This window comes from Prinia subflava, chromosome 3, assembly GCF_021018805.1.
Source record: "Prinia subflava isolate CZ2003 ecotype Zambia chromosome 3, Cam_Psub_1.2, whole genome shotgun sequence".
Taxonomy (NCBI): domain Eukaryota; kingdom Metazoa; phylum Chordata; class Aves; order Passeriformes; family Cisticolidae; genus Prinia; species Prinia subflava.
The window spans coordinates 30536020-30554503 of record NC_086249.1 but is presented as its reverse complement, the minus strand read 5'-3'; the positions used below and the strand labels follow the sequence as shown (position 1 = coordinate 30554503).

Sequence of the window (18484 nt, the reverse complement as noted above, 5' to 3'; positions counted from 1 at the left end):
TTTGTAAAGTCAGCAAATAAGAGCAGCAGCAATTAGTAGTTTCTCTTTCCCATCATTTTCCAGTTTATTAGCCCCGCTTGTAGGACTGTGTAAAGGAGAGTGGATTGCTGTTTTGCATATTTATATTACTGTGTAGGTACATTGCTTTGCTTGAGTTTATTGGCAGAATTGTGTGTTCTGGAACAAGTATCAGCATTGCTAAAAAAGAAAAATACAAACAAAACAACCACAATATGTTATTTCTGATATGTACTGATATTATTGAAGTTAAAATAACTCCAGTAATAATTTTTGAGAAGTGCATCTTCAAATGCCACAGCGGAAATGGACTCAGCTGGCAAAACTTATTTTAAGAAAGGAAAATGTTGATACAAATACAGTGTGTGGGTTGTTTCATATAATTTGGTTACCTGCTTCTTGCACTGCACAAAAAAACCCTCTAATGAATGTAGGTGTAAATAAACAGAACTGACATTGAGCTAGAGTTTAGCAAAACCAAGAATTAATTAAGGATAACAAATCTAAATCATGGCTTTAGATTTAAGTGTTACTTCATGCAGATTAGCAGGCATATGGATAGGGTGTATATTAATGAAGATTAATGATTTTATCTTCTCCGTAGGAGGGACTGTAGATAAAATACAATATCACAGTCTAGGGCTGCTGGAAAGAAAGAAAAAGATGCAAGGCTAGGTGCAGGACCTGACCATGGTACACTCTCACCCTCTCCCTAAGCCACTCAGATAGAGATTTCTGCAGCTTTTGACTCAGACATCAACCTTAGGACAAGGAGGCACCTCCAGCCCTAGTCTGCAGCCCCATGGTCCCATGGAAAGCTGCAGGCTCCCCTCAAGCCACAGAGAGGGGAGCAACCCAACCCCTCTGTGTGACCTTGAAGTAAAACTATCTGATTAATGAACCATTGACTGGGTCTTCTGCTTTGAGTGGTCATTTTGGGGAAATATCCCTGGCCTTATCCTTATTGCCCTCATTTTCTTATTATATTTCTCTATATAACTTTGTATGGATGTATATATAAGCTATATATTTACATACACACACACACACACACACACACACACACACACACACACACTCTTTTATACTAATGTTTATTTTTGATGCCTTCAGGGATCCAAAAGCATCAGGTTTCTTTGCACCCATGTTTTAGCTAACTGTGACCCATGCTCTTAAACAAGATAGTCCTTTCTGAGTGTGCATGACAGGATTTGAGCTCCACACCTTATTTTTTTCATTTTAACTTATCAAGAACATAAAATTAAATGAATATTCAACATACATGTTAGAATGCATGAATTTCAATTTACTATTATAATTTCTCAAGGGAAATATTCCTGTTCCTAGTGGAGGGTTTTGCCAAATAAGATACATAAAACTTGTTGCTTTAAGAACAGCGATTTAGCAAAGAGTCTTGGGAATGCAGGTATGCACTGCTACTAGCAGTGTAAACTAGTACCACTAGTGTAAACTAGTAGTTTTTGGTCACCTTACAAGTTTTAAGTTGCCATTTTCAACCTAGGCAACTAAAAGCATTAAAGTGTTCTCATTAGGATTTACTGGTATATTTTATAAACTGGTATAATTTTATTATATTATACCAGTATATAAATTATTAATTTGATATTTTATTAATTTAGTATATTAATTTAGTATATTAATTTAGTATATTAAATTAAATAAGTATACAAAATATTATATCATACCAGTATATTAAACTGGTATTTAAATTGGTATCATCCAGAACATATGGAAAACATTCAAAAGATAAGAAAAATCCGTCTTTTAAATTCTTGCATATTCTTCAGAGCAGTGCTTCAATATTCTTTGAGAGCCAGTGTTCCAGTGTTCTCCTTACAGGACTTCTGCACTTAAAAATTTCTGGAAAATGTGACTTCTTAGTATCAAGTATTTAAATCCTCATGGGAACATAAACTGGAATCAGTATCCTGCAACTCAGACAGTAGCCAGTGTGGTTTCTTTCTCTTCTCTACAGATATTCTTTCATATTTTCATTCTCTCTCAGTTACTGATGAAGAAAAAAAAAAGCAGATGTTCTTTAGTTCTTCTTGCTGAGCAATGCAGATATCATAACAACAATTTCAGATGAGAATAAAGTTTCCTGTACTTTAAATCCTGTAGCAAGTGAAATAATGTAATTCCTCCGCAGTAGCTTTCTTGCCACCATTGTTGATAAAATTCCAGGTCAGTTAATACACTGAGAAAATGGACTAATTCCTGGAACCTTCAGAACATAGAGGTGGGCAGGAAAGAAATATAACCCTGTTCAAACCCCTGCATTGGAGCGGCACTGGCACTATTACTTTCAGTGTCTGATAATTCTAAGTGCTGTACTTTTAAAGAGGAAAAGAAACGAGGGTATTATAAATGCTTTCCTAAATAAGTATCCTCCAAGATAAATGACTGGCCTAATCACGCATGGAGTCATCTTCTCAGTCTGAGCTACTGATGGGAAGAAACAGCAGACATGTTATGTGAGGAGCTATGCTCAGGCAGCCTTTGTATATGGGGGAAGGAAGTGTTCCTTCAGGTCTTCTCCCCTTTGCTCACGTCCCTTTAGAAGCACTTTTTACAGGACCAGGAAGAACGTTTTCCTATTGCTCTGTTTTCCATCCCCATGTTTCAAAGACTTCTTGAACCCATGTAGAGATGGAAGAATTTTCTGAAGAAAACTACACAAGGAATGCAATGTGATAGAACTTCTAAGGACGCCTAAAATGAGGGATCACTAACAGACCTGCCATCCTAAAATACAGATGATTGTACCCTGCATGCAGGCCCTATCCAGAACAGTCCCTGCAGGAGTTGACACAACGCAGACCAAACTACATCCCAAGGACCCAGGAATTAATGGGCTCAGGACACAATAAAAGGTTGAAGAAGTTGTTGTTGATAAGGCTATATATGTTGCTGAAATCTGCATATAAGAAGAAGTAATTAAAATTAACAAAAGCTGTTTCATTTCAGATTGCTCCTACAAATTGAAAGATTTTTTGGTATAGGTGGATCACACTACTCACTATCATGCTTGATCACTAGCATCACTAGATGCTACTCACTATCAGCCTTGATTTTGAATTTCTCTCTTTCCTTTCTTGGTTTACAACTTATGGTTGTTGTATGAACTTCAAGTGATGACTCTAAAAGATCATCTGATTACCTTTGTTATCATGGAACCAGGCAGTTTAACCTGTTCAGTATATTCAGAAATATTTCAGATGTATATTCACACATTTAAATGGAAACCTATTGCTTTTCCCAGATAAAAAGCTAGAAGCAATTTTGGTTTTTGTTTAAACACTGAAAAAAATGTATTCATTTCAGTACAAATATTTATTTTACAAGTAGGTCCTATCACCTTTCACCTTTACACCTAAGAAATAAAATTATTATTCACTTTAATATCATCATAATATGTCAAAATATTACATATTTTCAAAATTTCCTTTAATATAATAAAAAAAGAAGCCCAAAAATCCATCGTATGTTCCAATGATTAAATCTCTGAGTAACATATTTTAAAATTAACAAAGGTGGTTGAAATTTACAATAATTGTTTTGCATATATAGAAGCAGAGACATATACATATATATACATGTACACACATGTATATTGCAACATATGCATTTCTAGAAATAGTTTTAATTTTTAAACAGTGTTTCAGTCAACTTAAAAGCTGAGAAACTTTGAGACTCCTTTTGAGGTAAGCTGAGGCTGATACCCTGTATATGCCTCAAGGTATATACACATTGATTCTAGAGTGCTGCATGGTGGAACACTGTACCATACACGCATTATTAAGTTTACAATGCAAAGAAGATTAAATTATTTTCTCATATTTTCAGATTTATCTTTTCTGAAATGTTTATTTGCTTCTTAAGCAAGATGATACATGATTTTACTGTTGCTTGAAAAAGCTTTCTCTGTTCTATGTTCTGAAACAAATAAATCTGTTCTAAATTTAGCTTATAATATCTTAACTGGATGCCATATGAATCAATATTGTCAAACATTTTTAGCAATAGAAAAAGAATTAATAGTTTGTGTCTATAATTCAGACTAGTAAGTTCTAAAACTAGCAGATGACGGGGAAACAGGAATTCTCATTTTACAAAAATTAGATTGGGATCTTGCATATCTTGGGGTTAATTGATTTAAACTTTTTCAGTTGTGACAAAGACTGTGTTCTTCATTTTCTTGTAAAATGTGTCAAACCAAAGATGGAAAGACAAAGAAAGTCATTATTCAAGGTTAAGTTCAATTATCTTTACTGCAGCAATTCCAAAAGTTTTTGGAACAGCAAGAAAATATAAGAGTTTGCAGTTTTATGATTCTTCAAGAGTATTTAATGAATAATTCATACTTTCTATTCACATTTTTTAGTCATGACTTTACACATTGATACATAGTTTGAAGAGAAGGACCACATTGCCTTAGCTGCATGTTTATGCTAAATAATTCCAAATAGTTTAAAGTCAGCAGTGAAGTAGAGCACTGTTCTTTTAATTTAAGATATCAGGAAACACATGTTGAATTGAAAGTGCAAATGAAATAGCATGAGTCAGTATAAAAGGACCTTTATTACAAGCCATGTCAGGTGTTTGAGCATGTCTGCTGGGAAATCATTTGAGAAGTCACTTGAGAACTGGTATAATTCAGCAGCTAATAAAAGTATTTTTGGATGTTTTTTATGGCAAACTTTGCTCCTGAATTTATGGCATATATTAGTAATTTGAATTATGCAAATTCTCCATTATAATAATATAAAAGATGTTTTCTCTCCTCCTAAAAATGTCCCCTCACTTGAAGCAGAGGTGTCTCATTACCACAGGATGCTGTAGCATTTCCTCATTCAGGAAGCCACAGCTGGTAAACATGACCATTTAACTCTATCATCACATAACAGCTATAGGATGATAACTAGAATATATTTACTTCAAGACTTGTAAAAACGGAAAAAAAACCCAAACAACAAAACACCAAGAAAAACCAAAAAAAACCACCTTGAGGCCAAATTAAAATCAAGAAATTTAGTGATTTAAGTAAGTGTAATGATAGATAATTGAAATAGTCACTTATTTTCAGTTTCTCAGTATCAAAGATGTTTATTCAGGCATCAAGTTATTAACAGTATTGAGGAAGGTTTAGAAAATAAGCTACATTCAGCTGCCATAAAAGATGTGTTCAGGTCCTCTTAGATGATGCAGATTATCTGAGTTGGTCACATGCTGATCTTTTCTAAATACTGTCTTATACCTATAGTTTTGTTATACAGGCACTTGAATTAATCAAGGGCTTTTAAAACATCACCAGGTTGACTCACATTTAGCTACTTCTACAAGTGTGTACACAGCTGGATATACCAAGATCTGTAAGTGAAGTAAGTTTCTGAGGACTATTTATGTAGTCTTTAGAAGAATGGTGTTCCTGTCTCCTTAATGAAATATTCTATTCGTTAGGCCTTATGAGGTATGGCGCTTTTACAATTTTGTCTCCAGTCAGTGATTTTTCACTTGCCCCCGAAGAACTGATGGATCTCATCTGCTGAGCTGCAATGTGGCCTGAGTGTTTTGAGAAGAGTCATGACTGCTGACCTAAATCATAGATCATATCTATGGTACAATGATCATCCCTGAGGTTTGAGCTCACCATGCTTTCTGGAGATGTATAGGACTTCTAGTTCTAGCTTGTACTATACTATTCAAATGGTTTGTATTTTTTGCTTTGTCCTTCTGTCTTCAGAGATTCAGGTCAATAGACTATAGTTCTAATAACAGACATTAAGTTTAACCCGCTCTGAAAAGGTTGTCAGGGAGGAGTTGTCAGTGTCTGGTCAATAGAGAAAAACTGAGTTCACTCTAGTCACTGCTTAAAAGAGTACTATGGTGGAAGGACAACTGTAGAAACATGCCCCTGTTCCAAAAATGGTATCAAACAGAATTTATCTGTTGACAGGACCTAACTGTTTATTTTCTTGATCAAACTGTATTCAGGGAACATATTTAAGCTTATATGTAAGCCATTTTTCTACACAAACGACATGCATACACCATTAACCTTCAGTACAGGGAAGACATTTTCTGAGAGAAGAGGAAGACTTTGCTGAGAGAAGAAATAACCTGTTATCACACTCGTGTAATTGTGTGAATTTAACTGCAAGTTATTAATCACAATTCCTTCCTCTTTTACATCCTTAGACTAACATACTTGTGTATCTTCTAATCTCTCCCTCCCTCTCCTTCCTTTCTTTCTTTCTTACTTTATGGATTTTTATCTATTTTGACTGTAAATCAGCTAATTATTGTCATTAAAGAAATGGTATTTGAAAAGTGGCTTTTTAAATGTAACCAAATATGGGAAAATATGTATTGTCCCAATATTAATTGTTGTATTTAGAGGTGAATGACATCATATCACACAAGAAACTCTATCCAGGTATGCACATAAGGACATGCATGACTACGCAGAATAGATAATTCAGAGAAAAAAGTAGTTTTTTAAGATTCACTCTTCATGTTTAATTTATATTACTGAAATTCATGAGTAAATAAAAAAATCCCAGGAGAAAAAAGAAAAGGGGCCTTAGATTTTACTACTAGATTAAATTGTGCTGTAATGGAATTTCAAATCACTGATTTGCTATTTTCATGTATAAAATGACCATTCTTCATAGGAATCTTTAAGAAAGAATATTTTAACTGGTGAATTTAAAGCTGTTCTGAAGAACTTAGAGGAAAGCAGCTCATTTCTACCTTGTGACATTTAATAAAATTCAAAATTATGTCTGAGAAATACTGAAGTAAGCTGACAAAAATGCACTGATTTTGAAAAATGTTTCCAAGTTTTAGAGGGGGAAGCTACACTTACCATCATGTTTGAAGGTCTCTGAAAAGTGGTAGAGGTTTGTTGGGGAGTGATAATGTTGTGCGGCTCCTCTCCAGCCTGGTGAAGACACACTCCCTAATGAAGGACTGCTTAATCGTGGCCTGTTCTTTGAATTAAATGAAGCTAAAGATGAGCTACCAGATTTGATTCTTAGGATAGCAGCATATGATGTGGGGACACCAGGAACAGCTTCTGAATATTCTGGAAAAAAAAAATCCAAAAAACCAAAAAAAAGTGAATACTGAATAGAGACAAAATCTGTCTTTGCAAAAGAATGTTTAGTTAAGCAGCAGAAAAGTAGAAAAGTTTTATCTATAAAAGGAGTGACAGAAACATCCTAGGCTTGATGAGACTCAGCTTCTGAAAAGAATTGTGTAGCAGCATACAGCACTAAGAAAATTTCCCTGCAGCTTCACCAGAATATGAAAATCAGGTCATTAATAAATCTCTTATTAATGGAAAATTGTCTGCCAGGCCACCATCTTTCCTTCACAGTCTTCCTTCTCTTTGCATGTGCAATGCAGAAACACTGACTGAAGTTAAATATGTCTCTCAATTCAACACAACTCTGCAAATCAAGCAGGTTAGCTAAATGGGCCAGGAGTACCTGCATGCACAAATGCCTTTCCCAAAAACATATACATGCTAAAGTCACCTCCTCTGTTGTATCTTCTCTTCCCTTTTTTGCCTTTTCTGACTATTTAAAATGTCAGTGTTTACAAATAAAGAGTAGTGCCCAAGTTTTCAGTCCCTGTACAATAACAAATATAAAGGAAATAAATTATAGTAGATTAAAAATTATAAATCAAGACCTGCAGGAACAAAGCAAGCAGAAGTATTGAAATCGGTTGTCCTGAAAATGCAACAGTATTCAGGAGGTGAGAATAACATTCAAAAACATATTCCTAGAGACGAGTAAAGGGATCCAGACTGCATATCCAGTGCCTATGAGGGAACAGATATTTTGGAGGACAATTGGAAGTGGTTGGAAGATAAAAAGATCACTGTTCTGTCATCTCTGCTGGTGAAAAACATTTAAAAACCAGGCATCCATTTCACATTGGCATAACATGTAACATTTGTCATTTTTGGGCTAGGACTCTCCTGTTCGTTTGTGTAACACAACGAGCTACTCTAGTACAAAGGATTCAACAACACTGAAATAGTTCTAACAAACATTTTTTTGCTGAAGTATTTTGTGTAGGCAACTTCGTGAAATGAAGTTGTTCTATGCTGCCTCATCAAGTTAAGAAGACTGCAATTTTTCTCCCACTTAAAAAGAAAAAATAATTTTTTCATTGTTTATAATTTAGCTCTGTGGGGAACACGACTTCTGCAGTGGTAGTTTCATGGTCTGAAAGAATGAAAGAATTGACAAGATCTGAGATGGCATTAACACAAAGTACCATGGAAGAGAGAAAGAGAAGGAAAGGGTACAAAAGTCACTCGACATGGTGAAAAGGTCCTGCAGTAATGCTAGGGTTACCTAATCTTTTTTCTGACCTTCTATGATATATTTGCTTTGTTTGGCTGGGACTAGAGATCAAAGTGAAATTTCACCCTGACTCCAGTATCTCTGTCATGCTCACAGGGAGGCTGTATCTGAGTAAGGTTTCTCTTGTAAAACATAACTGGAAATGGTTAATAAATTATACATAAGGAAATATTTCTTGTTTTGTTTACTGAAAGTCTGTAGCCTGTGATCCTTACTGACAACTACAGGAGAAAACACACTTATCTGAAAACAAAACCTACTTCCTAATTCAAGCATTCACCTTCAGAGATTAGACTTCTGAACTGCCTAGTTACAGTGCCTTAATTAGAATATATTTTTATTGGAGTACTATTTACAGTAAAATTATTCCTTTAATTTGGTTTGGATTAGACTTCTGAGATTTGGGAGAATAAATTTATATATTCCATTATTTAAGTACATAGTTAAACTGCTGGAGAACAGATATTACTCTCTAATGTGCTTTTTTACTTTGCCAGTCTACCCTAAAAATCCTTGAGAAATTTCATCAAAACTACTATGGGTAGTTCACAAAATGCTGCTGTACTTGAGCTTCACAATGAAATTATGTTTTCCCTAGCATCATTCTGAGAAATAAGTATTTGGGATGAAACATCCAAAGGTTCCTTCAGCTGCTAGAAGACACAGGTAATGAAGATATCAGCCCAAATGGTAAGGATATCAAGCAACTAGAAACCAGCCACAATAAAATTAGTGATTTGGGTTAGCCTTCATATTTCTTTGAATGAGAACTGCCAGATTTATTGCAATTTTATCAGTGATATGACACTTTTAAGATAGACTATTTCTTTTTTAATTTCCAGTGCACATTTTCTTAATGGATTTTCAATGGCAAACTGATATGAAAGAGTTTTGGCCATTTTTTAATGAATCTGTATCAACTCAATAAATTATTCATGCATCTCTTATTATTTCCAGCACACCCTGCTCTTCAGTCAGGTTGGTCAGATTTAAAACAAGGAAAACAACAATGCCACAGGTAATAGAGAACCTGCCTTCCACTGATTACTGCGGGGTTATTTTTTAGAATATGCGGGCTTTTAGAATAAAAAAAAAGGAATTCCAAGATAATGTGAAAGAATTTTATGACTGTAATTTGTAATATCTATGTCAGGTTAAACTGAACTTTGTTTCATGTGTGCTGTTGTGGGAGAAAGCTGACTCTGAGGGAAAGGGGATCACAAGACAGCAAATGCTAACACAAGTTCCTTGGGTACAGTCCACGGGTACAAATATAGACCACAAATTCTATCCTGTTATATTTTATAGTTTGTTTTAAAAGGCACAGCATAGCTCAAAAAAGCTCAAACCCAAATTCACTGAATCAGCCCCAAAATTTCTTTGAAAACTGTCTTTGTAATGCTTGAACTTTATAGAGAGTAAAGGATTATGACTTTTGGTGTGATGTTTTGTTTTCCTTTATTTCTTTTTCTCTATAAGTGACTCCTGGTCAGTTACTAACTCATTGACATTTCTCAACTATCTAATTAAAATGTAGACTGTCTTATAATACTTGCAAATGTGACCTTCATTTGTGTATTTTTGCAAGCTAGCATGTTGAATCAAATGTCACTAAGAATGATAACCAAATTTTTTCATTGTGACTTTTAATTACATTGTTTCACTGGAGGTTTTCAGTCTTCTAAGTTTATGGAAATACATGCATTCGTTCTGTAAACTGGATTGTATCAGTGTTGCTCCTCAAGTTTTTAAACAACATATACTTTCTGCCCTGGTCTGTGCATGCACATTGGTTTCCTCTTAGACTGCTCAATGGCATGAAGCTTGGCAATAACCTGGGAGAGAGATGCAAGAATATCAGGAAGCTGCATTGATAAGGTGTCCATCCAGGTAATCTCCTATGAGAACCAGGATCACTATTAAAACACAGCAAAATATGAATAAATAATGATGATATGAAGAAATAATTTCTGATGAAATTGTATTAACTGTAACAAAAGAAGAACCTAAACCAGACCCAGCAAAATACCAAAACAAAACCAAGAACATACACAAAAAAACTTTAACCAAAAGCCAACAAGCCAAACACACACAAAAAATCCCCAGAACTTAATAGAAACCAGTAGACTTCTCATGAACTTCTTAGTTCATCTGATCTTCCTCTGTGCATTTCCAACTGTGGTGGTTTAGTTCATCTGAGAGAGACTTTATTCTAAAGTTGCTATTTTATCCCACTTATCACTCAAAGCAACAGACAATGCAATCATTGCATTGTCTAGTGACATTGTCTACTGTCAAAAATCATCAAAATCAAGCAAGCCATGAGATGGAAACCTTCACTAGATTTTAAATATTTGGTTTCTGGATATCTGCACGAAGGGTAGTGAGGCTGGGCTCACTTTACAGGCAATAGAAAGGAAGAGGAAAATGGCATGTGATATGATAGACAGTCTCAATAAATGGCTCCTTCTTGCCAGAATGTAAAGGAAAGCAAGATGAATAGCTAAGATGCCAACATTTAATTTTTCAGATCTGAGTTGTCTTAGTCATAGAATTATAGACTTATAAATGTTGGAAAACACCTCCAAGATCACCGAGTCCAACATTTGACCCATCACAGAACAACTAGACCACTGTGCTATGCCCTGTGTCTAGTCATTTCTTAAACGCCTCCAGAGACAGTGATTCCACCACAACCCATGCCAGTGCTTATTTGCCCTTCCAGTAAAGACACTCTTCATGATGTCCAATCTGAACATCCTGTGGTGCACCTGGTGGTTATGCTCTCTTGGCATGTCACTAGTTGCCCGAGAGAAGTGGCCGACCCTGATTTTGCTTCAGCCTCCTGTCAGGTAGTTGTAGAGAATGATAAGGTCTACCCAGAGCCTCCTTTCCTCTAGTTCTCTCATCATAAATCAATAAAGCTTAATTTGTGTCTTTTCTGCTCAAAATATTTGGTTCTTCTGCAAAGGAGGGAAAAATTAAGAAATTTGAATTGCTTTCCAAAGAAGCAGTGGGGGATGACTTAGAAGCTGGAAGTTCTTAAGGAAAATATATTGGTGATCTTCATCAGCCCTTTTGACCACAGATATGATAACATGTGAAAGGGAGAAAAGTTATGTATGTAAGGTGATCTTTCTTTGGGGAAAAAAATATTTTTGCTAGGTCTTTGGCAAAAAAATAAGTAAACTTTCAATCCAAAAATTGCTCTGTTGAGCTTTTCAGTAGTCCACTGTTAAGGAAGATACATGATAATTTAATTGAAAATCTGCAATAGCCTCTCACTATTCAGAATTTGTCTTTTTCTTAGAAATCTAGTCATACAAGGCACCAAATTTAAGAACATAGAATATTATAGACAGACAAGGGAAAATAATTAGGGATCTATTTTATTTTGCTTTAAAATAACAAAGAGGAAGTGGTTTGAAGACTTAAAACATTGACTCAGAGATAGTAAAGAACATTTCCAGCGGCTATTAGCAATTGAATCAACATCTTTGGAATATTATACTCTTAGAGCTAATTTAAATGTCATGAATTTTTATGAGGAATTATTTTGAATAATATAAAGATGTTTTTGTAGAGTTAGTCATTGCTTCCTTTCGTACTCAAAAAACAATCTATTTTTCATCTTACTTCCACTTCATTCTCATAATTCAGCAAACAGATTACTCAATATATGCCCAATTATTCCCACTTTGCATACAACATGACACACACCAGAGCAACCAAAATGTACTTTAATACAGAACCCCTTCTACTAGAGAACACTTCCGACTGCAGTAATACAAATAATAAAAATAATAATGTATTCCAATTATGGAACAACATTTGTCCAAAGTAAAGTGGTTTTGAACTGAGAAAAGTGCTTTGAGTTTATTGTCATTTTTTTTTTTTTGAAATACTTAATGTTGTCTCTTTTAAAGCATGCTAATGTAATATACTGAATGAAATGAGCTAGGGTGTGTTACTGCCATAGCATAGGCTTCAAAAACAGTTATGTTCAGTGAATGCTTTGGACCTTTTTTTTGAAATTCACTGAGGTCATGTAATGAAAAGTGGTTTTTGGAAGTAAAAAATAGAAACCATTTTGAAGACTTTTCTAATGATCATATTGAAGAAAAAAATAACTCCAAAGAATAGCAACAGACTCTTATTAATAACATATTCCATCTAGTTCAACATTTATTACTTCTGGTTTTTGCACTCTCATAGACCACAGGTGTGTCTGACACTTTACCAACACGTGGATTGTTCCTGCCTGTTTGTCTAATAAAAAGGAGTAAAACTCCTTTTTATTAGCTGGCTAAAAGGCCAGCTTTTTGTGAAAGATTTAAAAGAAACAGTGTAGATAGCTGAGGGCATCATTACTCTCATGTCACCCAAGAAATACAGTGTAAGAATTAGCCTTCTCCCTAATACCTTGTGATCTTTGACCTGAAAGACAGGTGCTATTGCCTAGATGTAACTTTTTGACATGTTCTCTAAGACCCCTATGTTGGTTTGGTTTGACAATTTTTAGATACTTCACTGTATTTTACTTTACTTCAGGTGCTTTCTATATAATATTTTTCAGCCCAAACATGATATATATTCTCTAGCAGGGAAGCAAAGAGCATTACTAATGTGAGATTCACAGATTAGCCCACACTGCATGCTTTTAATTGAAATCTTAACTTATTTTCCCAGTGGCTGATGATCATCAGAGTGAGCTGTCAATTCTGAATGTGAAGGGAGGACCTAGTACTAAAGGTCAACTATTTCAGCACAAATCAATTAAAGTAATTAGATGGAGAGAAATCTTTATTTATATCTCTTCCTTCCTACAGTGATATGCATATCAATGTTAGGGGAAAAATAATAGATCAATCCACAGCAAAGAAGAAATTTTTAACTGACTATTTTAGTATAAAATATAAATATAAAATATAAAATAACTTGACTGATTTATTAAAACCATCATCAAGCAGTCAAAATCCTAATAATCAGTCAAGCAATCAATCCATTAGCAAAGGAAACAATGTAATGTAAGTTTCTCTGTTCCCTGTGATATGTGTCTTTACATATTATCCCAATTTGGTGTGCTTACGTGTCCATTAGAAATGCAATCTTTCATCCCCTTTAAAAAATCTATCTCCAGGTTAAAAGCTTTTCTTTTTATTTTGAGGCAGATAATATATTCTTCCCTACCCTTGGCTCCTCCTGTAGTTCTTTGTGATTTGCTTTAATGTTTGCCAAATATTTTACAGTGCACTCTCTACCCTGGCTTGCATCTTTGAGACCTTTTAGTGGCTCAGTCTTCCCTAAGGAATTCTGTGAATTAATCACTGGATGTACTGTCAGTGTAAACAACTATTTCTAGCAATTAAACAACTCTTACACACATAGAGTGAAATTCATACTTCTGCTCTGGCCAAATGCTCTTGCAAAATATTTCTTAAGTACTTTTTAATATTTAAAGTGGCACTTAGATCTACAGATTGTTAAGGAGGTAGTATTTTATGTCTATTGTTTTTAAACAGTAGACTGTTTTTTTAAAAAATAATGAAAATAGAAATTTAAAAATCCCCACTGTGCTTTGATGGACATTGTTCCACCATCCTCCTGCATGGAAACAGAATTGCCATGGCAAATGCACATGGCAAAACTCATCTTCTTGTCTGAGATGTACTAACAGACATGAAATACATAAACGCTTCAAAACATCAAAAACTGTTCCAGGATTTGCAGTTAAATAAATAAGAGTGTACTGAGCTGGGATTTGTGTTCTCATAGGATAAATCTGTAACACAGGCACATCTACATGCTATGAATATCCCACAGTCCCTTCATGTGATACCTAATTCTTCTCTTCTTTATTCATACTGGTTGGTTTTAACCACAGGATCTGTTGCCTGCTTGTGTGCATTCACAACTGCAAGCCTGTTCTGGTGGTGACCCTGGCACCCTCCCTGAAGTGTTTGCAAAATCAAAGGAAAGCCATCAAAAGGATGCAGCCACTGAGACACAGCAGCAGCTCCTTGAAGGACACAGACCTGAGCTGTTCATACAGTCCTTTACAATGAAGAAAAAGAGAGGCTGCACAGATGATCTCCAACAAAGAGTGAATTATTTCAAAATAGGAATAGGAGCACTAATATAATTTTCCAACACAACTGTTTTGTCACACAAAAAAGTGATAAAGGCAGTTTAATAATTAGTTAGCTGGTGGTTTCCTAAACTTTAGAAATGAGGACTTTAATTTTCAATTTCACCAACAGGTTTTATGGATGTGGGGCTATTTGTCATAATGCTTCCTTTTCAACAACTTTTAGAAAATGGAAGGATCCATTTTATAGGTGTTAAAAATGTCAATAACACATGGGTACCATATATATTTGTGGTAATTTGTAATTATTGTTCCTGTATATACATATTATAAAAATCTTGGCATATTTGAGCAAACTGGACAAGGTATTATATAAATTTCCGGTGACTAAGAGTAAAGATGAACATACAAGAGGGACAATATTATGTGTGACATGAAAATGGTTGGCAGATTATAACTGCTTTACATATTATACATACAAGAGATCTCTGCATTACAGAGAAGCCTCACAATTTTATTCTAAAGGGTTGTTGAAGGAGAATAGAGCTCTGCATTCTCAAATGAAGAGCCACATTCAAAATGATATGACAAGATCATAATGCAGCCTAAGGAAACATCCTGTAACATCATTCCATCCAGCAGTGGGCAGCCACACACCTCTTTGTAGAACTGTCAATAACTTGTCACAGCTCCAAAGAAATTATCATGAGTTCTTTGCCTCGTGTTTCAATAAAGTCATCCTGAAGAATTAAAATTAGGAATTAAAAAGAAATACGTGATATTTATGAAACTGGAAAAAACATGTTTTCTTATGCAACAAAAGATCTAAAAATAAAATTAACCCAGCAAACAACAGCATTATAAATTTTCATGCAGAAGTTTAATAAAACCTATAAATGCATAAGAAAAAGCTGTGTGAAAAATAAATCATCTGTAAGTACTGGCACTGTAGCAGATGTAATTTTACTGCAGTTGGGCCAGCACTGAATCAGCCTGACAGACACACTTGGCTCCTATATGTACATCAATTGAAAAGGCAAAGACAATTCAAAATACAGCAGAAAAACCCCAGCACAGCTGATTTTAGAAGTCACCGCAGAGGACTTTTCCAAAGCAATCAGAATTACATTTCAAAGTAGCATTATTTTGTCAAAGACTTGCAGGAGTACACATGGGCAACAGTAAAAAAAAGACTTATCATGTCTTGAATTATTTTAGATTTATAGCTGATTTCCATTTCAAAAGTAGTTTCAAATATGTAGACATGGAATATTGCTGGAATTTTTAAATGAAGAAGATTTTGAAATCAGTCAAGGTTGACTAAAATGTGGATATCCTTCCAAGAGAATTTATAATAGTTCTTTCCACTACAACCTAATTTACTGCTGTCATATAAGTAAATTTTTAAGTATGAATAACACCGAACAGAAAGATTTATTCTAAATCATCTATTTGGTATATGAAACTTTACTGTGTCTGTTTTGAAGCCTGAGGTTATAGCTTTCATTTCAAAATCCTCTCCATAAAGAAAAGATACTGAATCAGTAAGCCTTGCCGTTTCAAGGGAATTTGCATTCTGAGGGTTTTATGTTCCCATCTATGGTTTTACATACCTAAATGACAATGAATGTCAATCATCATAGAGAAAAATCTCTGCTTACCTGAAACTTCTCCTACTTTGAAATAATAGTCTAGAGAACTGTTATTCTGGGATGTTTCAGCTAGTGTAGCACAGTCAGACAACACCTATCAGTTACAAGTAGGGAGGGCATATTTTGGGACACATTTCCAGGCACTATGTCCAGAGCCAAATTATTTCTACCCAGTTTTAACACAAAGTAGCTTGAGTGGTGAAAGTTGCAATAACTTCTAATGAAGCACAGGGGAAATTCAACTGTGCAATAACATAATAATTTTTTCTTAGCTTAGTGCCAATCTCTATTTATCTCCAAAGCAGGTTGACTTTGTGGACTTAATTACTCAAGAAAGTCCGCTTCATGTAACTCTCTTTTATGTGTTTTCAGACTGGAGTCCACAGGTCTGCAATGACAGAACCTCCACCACAGTGTACGCACAGGTCACCTTGGGCAGAATTCTGACACTTTGGTCTCCTAATTTTAGCAAGAAAAACATATATTTCTAGTATGTGCTTCTTACATGTGGGTAATTTAGAATTTGAGTTGTCTGCTAAGCAGACAGATTTCTGTTTTGGGACCTTTGAACATTTACACAGCTCATAGGTAAATTTCAGAACTGTCACCATCACCCTGTGTATTCAGATTTCAAAATTTTGCAAACTCTAGAAAAAAAAATCCTTAGAAAAAGGTCTTCACTCAAAGGTCAAGTAATGTTTTAAATTACTAAGTTGGCTTGCATCAGACACACAGACAGTTCCTAGATATACTTTTAAAATTTTATTAATGTCTGAAAAAGGTTTACATTTTTGACAGTTACTGTTTTAATATTTGATTCTTAAACTCTATTTGAGCTGCTGGCCCTTCTTTCCTGCAGGAAAATACCATAAAGGCACATCTGGAAGGATAAAAATATTTTTTTCCTCATGTCTTTTAAATTAATTTTACATCCCTTGTATATAAATGGGTAGAACTAGGTCTTAAGAATTATCTGTCTAAGGCCTCTCCATCAGGATGAACAAAAAACTTTGATATTTTATCATTCATTTGTTTACATTTTTGTAATCTCCTGTAGAGGGAGGGAACTTAAGCAGAGAAATTTTAGGGCATGCAACTGGCTCTCTCATTTTTCCCAAGCCCAAACCTTTTCACTTCCTTTCTTCCAATTTACTACCTTGGCTCTCTGAAAGAAAGCAAAAGCTTATTTTTTTGCTGCTGTATGGGATGTGTGTGGGTCAGATATTTCTATGCCTGTGTTTTTTAGCTGTCAACATAGAATGCAAATTGAATTTCTGAAAGGTCTGGTAGGTGGCAGCATGGAAGGGCTGTTTCTGTCAAATGTCTTTTGAGAACAACTGATGCTGGATTTCTTCATTCTCCATTCCTTGTCTTCTGTCAGGAAACTTTTGGGATGCAGAAAGTGATAATAAACTTTGTGGTCTGATGCTGTGGGCAGCAGAATCAAAGAGGTTCATTCAGTTCCGTGCTGTTTAATGAAATTTGCATTTATCCAATTGTTTCAATCTCCATTATTTCCTCAAAGCGAGAAGGCCCTTGAAAACTGAAAATTCTTCTTCATTCTGCCTATGCTCAGAGACTTGAAAATAAAGATTTTTAAAATGGGAGAGTTTCTTATGTTTATGCTCATTATTAGCCAGTGGAACCATACACAAAGGCAAATCTCTGCAGGATTTTAAAATTAGATATTACTTTCATTTCTTTTTTTTTTTTTTTTATTCCTCTCACATTTCCCACAGATGACTGACACCAAACAGCATTGGAACCAAGAAAAGAAAGAGAATAAATAAGTACAGGAGAGAAACTGTCAAATTTTAGTTTATGGAAGATACATAGACTTAAGAAGAAAATGAAAATGGCTCAGTTGTCTCTCCCCTCTGCAATTCACAATCACTTTATTCCCACCAACAGAGTAGAGCAGAAGGAAATACTGAGAGCATGAAGATAATCAGAAAATCTGATATAGTGAAAGCAGAGAAGTTAAAAGAATCACAGTATATTGATGATAATTGCAAAAAAGATTAAAATCTGTCTGGTTACATTTGTAACTTTCCTATAACTGGCAACAACAGAAACAGGAACAAAATACACAGTTACCAGCATAGTATCCCTAGACTTAATAAAGAATTATGTGGACAAGATTGCACCCTGACTATGAGCAGAAGTGAGTTGAGTAATTCTAAAAAGTATTAAAGTTATACATCAGCAGATATTCTGTATGGTGCTTGGCCAAAACACCTGCTTTTTTTGTAGAATCAGATATGGCCATTAGGTTATTGATGAGCACTCACTAACACAGCAAAAAATAAATATCAGCTGCTGCT

At 34.8% G+C, this 18484-nt stretch overlaps 1 protein-coding gene across 6 annotated transcripts in view; it reads right to left on the bottom strand.

The window, feature by feature from the left end:
* The window catches only part of CNTN5 (contactin 5), a 605427-nt gene that overhangs the window by 224952 nt on the left and 361991 nt on the right, over positions 1-18484 (bottom strand). For 5 of the 6 annotated variants that reach the window (XM_063394528.1, XM_063394530.1, XM_063394527.1 and 2 more), the window contains one exon: positions 6908-7126. The exons of the other annotated variant lie outside the window; for it this stretch is intronic. In XM_063394528.1, coding sequence (XP_063250598.1) covers positions 6908-7126 — 219 coding nt within the window. The remainder of the gene's footprint in view (positions 1-6907; positions 7127-18484) is intronic. 6 annotated transcript variants of the gene reach the window in all.